The sequence below is a fragment of the Rhinoderma darwinii genome, chromosome 11 (genome assembly GCF_050947455.1).
Source record: "Rhinoderma darwinii isolate aRhiDar2 chromosome 11, aRhiDar2.hap1, whole genome shotgun sequence".
NCBI lineage: Eukaryota > Metazoa > Chordata > Amphibia > Anura > Rhinodermatidae > Rhinoderma > Rhinoderma darwinii.
This window is the reverse complement of record NC_134697.1, coordinates 77,153,584-77,159,545: the sequence shown is the minus strand read 5'-3', so window position 1 is coordinate 77,159,545 and position 5,962 is coordinate 77,153,584. Positions and strand designations below refer to the sequence as shown.

Here is a 5,962-nt window from a genome sequence, read left to right as displayed (position 1 = left end):
GTGTTTTTGTTAATTTTTTATGTGACTATAAATCCGGAAATATTCCAGTTTTCACACTACCCATTTCTTGCTTTCCGTAGCGCACTTTCCAGCTTTGTCATATAGACTGGGACAGAGTTATCAGAGTCATCTCATTATCAATAGAGATTTAATGACAGAGTACAGCTCATTTGAAGGCCACAGGATGGCAACATTATATACTATACTTACCTCCAAGCTGTTTAGTGTCTACCGAGAATTAGGCCTGAACCTTCATCACATAGAAAGTAGTAGTAGTAGTAGTATTGCATACCCAATATTTTGCAGATTACTTTCTGTTTAAAAGTTTAAGGTCCCCCAAATTTGTTGAAATGTGGATATTTGTAGACAGGCAGCTCAGAATTGTCATATGCCAAGAACCTACACACTAGGTATAGCTTTTTAAAATGATGCCCTACTCAGAGGCGTAGCTAGGTTCTCCTGCACCCATGGCAAAGATTCAGTTTGGCGCCCCCCCCCCCCAACTTCTTTCCTAACATCTTTTCCCCCTCGCCATGTTTGCTTTCTCTACCAATCAATGAGGTGTAATTTTTCTTTCACATTTTATTTATGTAAATTGAGCATAAAACCATTTGAACATTATAAAAGCAATATAGGTATATAAAGTAGTTAACATAACAATAAATTTAAACAAAATAAACTAAAGAGGTCAGTGCCTGACTAAAACAGATTGTATAACTGAGGCTAATGAGACTATATGGTGACATAATGAACAGCCTCCTCTTGTAGCTAGTGCCACAAATCCCCCCTGTAGATAGTGCCACACTCCTCCCCTTGTAGACAGTGCCACACCGCCTGTAGATAAAGTCACACAGCCCCCCTTGTAGATAGTGCCACACAGCCACCCTTCTAGATAGCGACACACAGCCCCCAAACAGCGTGATCCATTGACGTCATCACACCAGCCTGCACAGGTATCCTGCCCCAGTGCCTTAGTGAATGGCAGCGCCGGGAGCAGGCTCCTAGCTCCGCCATAGTATTCAATTGTATCTGCGTCCTAAGGACACAGATATAATTGAATGTGGCAGTCACCCGGGGCCCTGGATGCCCGATGCAGGCGACACCACCGCTCGGCACATTATAGGGTTGGGAGGCACGGGCCCCCTCATGCCGCGGGCAGCTGCTATAGCGGTAGTTACTCCACTGGCGGCAGCTGTACCAGCGGCACCTGGTCAGTAGCGGTGCTGCGGCACTTCCCCCTTCCTTCCCTCCTAGTTGCGCCCAGGGCACATGCCCCGCCTGCCCCCCTAGCTACGCCCCTGCCCCGTTACATTCCCAAACGAATAAATTACAACTTTGTTCACACCATTTTGCTTTCAGGAATTGTATAGATGCCTGGTTTATGTGACCTGCTAGGAATCTACGGAAAATACTGTGTTGTAGACGGCGATATCGTCCTTCATATTGTATACTCTACTGTGAAAACTGTAGTACGATCGTGTAGTGTACTATCAATCAGATCGCAAGGAAGATCGATGCGGCATGTGATCGATGTGACGTGACATCACCGCATTCCACTAGGGGTGCGGCCCGAGAAGAAACAACTGCGCGACCTCTTCTCATGTAAAGAATTGGAACGAGGAAAATGCATGAGAGATTAAAAAAATAACAGAGCGGTAGGGGACGTGAACCACAAAACGCAAATTAAAGCTAGCTCTTTGAGCAAAGAGGCGAAACTACAGGAGGGGAGGGGGGTGTTAGAAAGAAAGAGCAGAGCATTAGAGGCAGCGAGAAGGGGGACGTCACATCCCCTTGACCCTCCAATCACCTCGGGGTCCTATTTGATTGGAAGGCGGCAAAGGCTTTAATCTCAGCTCTAATTCAGAGGCTTTTGAAGTGAGTTTGTCTGGCAGAACTGCGGCTGCTGCTCACACTACGCGCTCTGCACCAGGATTGGGCGCTGGGACCGCGGCTCATGCGGAGGATTCACGACTGGATTGTATATGATCAGGGACAATACAAGCAGCGTATACGGGACCGCGCCTGGCATTTACCTCCGGATTTAGCTGCTGGATACAGCCTGCACTGCCCGATCTGCTACCGACGTGAACGAAATACTGCGTCGTACGATCTGGACTGGGATCGTTTTCTTACAGGACCGATCATTGTCTTATTAATCAGGACATAAGCTCCGGGGTGCCTCTCCCCCCTACCTACAAGTCACCCCAATGTCTGTTCGGGGGACATGATCTGCTCGCCACTGGCTTCTTCAAGTCGTGTGAGTCCAGCAGCCCGGGAGAGTGTAGAGAGCTCGGGGACGAGAAGCAGAGCAGCCTCGGCTTATAACCGAGCGTTCGTGCACACGGTGCCCCCCAGTGACCCCCTGCGCCAGGCCGGTCGGCTGCCCATCAAAGTGCTCAAGATGCTGACAGCTCGCAGCGGACACATCCTCCACCCCGAGTACCTGCAGCCCCTGCCCTCTACCCCAGTCAGCCCTATAGAGGTAAGAAGTCCTGTGTACTTAATGTAGCTACCAATGCAGCAGTGCCCTCCTGTGCCCTGCCAATCCCTCCCCGTCCTTGTCCTTTCCTGATCTCCCCCTGTACACAGATCTCTGCCAGTCGTCTCCAGATTACAGAGGGATCATCAGTCCCCCGCCCGCTGCAGGATGTCGCCGGACAAGTCCAACTCGGCTCCTTGTCTGGTGTCATTCCCTGCACACCCGTCCACCTCTGCCTGCTAATGTGTGGTGGGCTCCGCATGACCCTGTGTGTAATATATATATATTTATATCTAACAAAAATGCAGGCGGCACTGAATTATAATGTTATTATAGACACGGGACATTGGTCTGTTCCCAGGGGTGGCACCCGAAGAGCAGCACTCCAGTAGTGTAGAAAAATCCTGTATGTTGGGGGAATACATTTTTGGATTTTTCTACACTATTGGAGTGCTGCCTCTTCTTTTGGATTGTGGTTCAATTTATTATAAATATTCTTCTATTGTTATTATCAGATTGTAATTGTGTAGTTGTATTAGTAACATCTGAGCCGTTCTCATCCCCACACACAGTATTATTATTGTTAGTAGTATTATTATTATTATTATTGTTGTTTGTAGTATTATTATTATTGTTTGTAGTATTATTATTATTATTGTTTGTAGTATTATTATTATTATTATTATTATTATTATTATTATGATTGTTACCATTATTATCAGTCCAGCGGTTTGATGGTATCATAGCTGAAACTATTATTATTATTAGTCGATCACTGAATTTAGACACCAGATATAGGGGATATACTCAGTCCTGGATGTATATACTGTAGTTTCAGGAGTTGAACACGGGCACAAGAGTGGGGGGAATCACACGATTTGCCTTTATACGTCCGGGGCCGCCACATACCGGTATTATAATGCAGCGGGATCACAGGCCGCTCTGTTCAGTTGTTAAGAGGGCTCAATAAGGACCGCCACCCCCTGTATTGACTCCTGGGGGGATCCAGTCATTATGTGGGTGCAGGAGGTGCGGGACACGTAACTTCTCCTGTACTGCATGTTATCAGGCTGGGAGAACACTAGACACGATCGCGGGTGCTGTTATTGCGGTATTTGTGGGTGCAGGAGAGGGCACAGGGCACGGTTGGGATGTGAGGGGCTGTGTTCCTGCGGGTCTCCTGTGATGTGGGTGAGGGGATTGTCTTATTGGGGCGATATTATTCGGGAGGGGAATTATGGGAACACTTATGTTATTGGGGAAACACATAACTAAGTCTAATTTATTCTTTCTCCCCCTCCTCCATTCAGCTGGACGCCAAGAAGAGCCCCCTCGCCCTCCTTGCCCAGACCTGCTCCCAGATCGGCAAACCGGACCCATCACCGTCCAAATTGTCCGCTGTGACCGGATCCTCCACGGCCGCTGACAAGGAGGCCAAGTCCGGCCCGCTGAAGCTCAGTGACATCGGCGCAGAGGACAAGTCCAGCTTCAAGCCCTACTCCAAGCTGTCGGAGAAGAAGGAAGCCACGTCCGGGGATAAGTCCGGATTCCGAGTGCCCAGCGCCTCCTGTCCTCCATTTACCCCAAGGACTGGCAGCCCTAGCTCACCTCGCACCCCGCCGCCCTCCTCCTCGCCCAAAACCTCCGGGGAGAACGCAGACAAGAAGGAGGCGGATCAGTGCGCCAAGATCGGGCAGTCCGAGGGCAACACGCACGGAAGACTCAGCGTAGATCTGCCGCAGACTCACCCGGAGGGCGCTTCGGGGTGTAAGAGTCTGTCCGCGGCTCCTTCCCCCACCCCGACCTCGTCCTCCAGCTCATCTGGCTCCGTGCTGGGATCCGGCTTGGTGGCTCCTGTGTCTCCATATAAACCCGGTCACACGGTGTTCCCTCTCTCCCCGGCTGGCATGTCTTACCCCGGAACATTAACTGGAGCCTATGCCGGGTACCCGCCGCAGTTCCTGGCTCATGGAGTTTCTCTGGATCACACTAAGGGGAACTCTTTAGTAGGTACCCAGCTGGGCAGTCTGGGTTGTTCCAGCAAATCTTCCGCCTCTAGCCCCCTAACAGGGGCATCTCCTCCCTCGGTAATGACTGCCAGCCTGTGTAGAGACCCGTACTGCCTCAGCTATCACTGCACCTCCCAGCTGAGCGCCAGTGCCACATGCAGCCACGACCTTAAATCAGGATACCCACTGGTGTACCCCAGCCACGCTCTACACGGGGTCTCCCCGCATTCTCTATCTGGGCACCCCCTCTATCCTTACGGCTTTATGCTTCCAAATGACCCCTTGCCCCATGTATGTAACTGGGTATCGGCCACAGGTCCTTGTGATAAGCGCTTCTCCTCCTCCGAGGAGCTGCTCGGCCACCTGCGGACACATACCGCCTTCCCAGGAGCATCGGACAAATTATTACACGGGTATCCTAGTTCTTCATCCCTGGCAGCTGCTGCTATGGCCTGCCACATGCACATGCCACCCACAGGGGCCTCCCCCAGCCATCTAACTCTACGCAGCCCTCACCACCACCACTTGGGACTAAGCAGCAGTCGTTACCATCCATACTCTAAGAGTCCACTCCCCTCAGGTGGTGCCCCAGTACCAATGCCTGCAGCAACAGGACACTACTACTCGCCATATGCACTGTATGGCCAGAGACTTACCACAGCATCTGCTCTAGGATACCAGTGACTTCCACAACGAAGCGCCATCACCTGGACATTACAGACATAATGATGTATTTTTTTTTTCTAATGAAATTAAAACCTAGATTTTGGTGTCCCATCTGAGGACTGGATCCATGGACACTGTTATTTATTTATGTTAGCTTCAAGCAGGACGCCTCATAAAGTGCATTTCTGGATAGGTAAAGTGACAATTCCCCCATGTAGTGTATTACAGGACAGGGACACAGTAAGGCATCATCTTCTCTACGTTACTTATAAGAATGACTGCTTTTCTTGTATTGTATCTTATTTAATATCCCTCCAGAATTTTCTTCCATCCAGTGCATGTTTCTTATTAAACGTCCAGCAGTTTGTCACCATTTCCATTTGCAGTTATTTTTAAGGTGTTAACACTAAAAAAAGAAAAAGAAAGGCAATTGGTATTTTTTGTATGTATTCTGAAAAAAAAAAAAAAAAAAAGAATCCCTGATTTACCTTATTTTGGTCCTTTTGTTTCCACCCTTAAGCGGTCATTCTGCATCTTGTACCAAACTCAGTGTATTGCTTTCCAATATTAAAAAAGAACATTATATTTGCTTTACATACGACTCGGTCTTTATTTTCTATGGCAATCGCTGCTCTTACGAGCTGAATTTATTATATATGTTATCACTGGCCGGCACTAAACAGATTTTACTGTCCTGTTAATTTCTAAAATGATTAACAATTACAAGAGAGAAGAATCCCACAAATAACAACACGGAAATATTACATTATCAATGTAATATTGTGTCCATGGTTTATATATATATATA

At 48.4% G+C, this 5,962-nt stretch overlaps 1 protein-coding gene across 1 annotated transcript; it reads left to right on the top strand.

The window, feature by feature from the left end:
* Positions 1-1,733: 1,733 nt before the first annotated feature.
* On the top strand, positions 1,734-5,748 carry ZNF503 (zinc finger protein 503). Its single transcript, XM_075842821.1, has 2 exons — positions 1,734-2,482; positions 3,790-5,748. The coding sequence occupies exons 1-2, from the start codon at positions 2,225-2,227 to the stop codon at positions 5,170-5,172; spliced, it is 1,641 nt and encodes a 546-aa protein (XP_075698936.1). The 5' UTR covers positions 1,734-2,224; the 3' UTR covers positions 5,173-5,748.
* Positions 5,749-5,962: the final 214 nt, after the last annotated feature.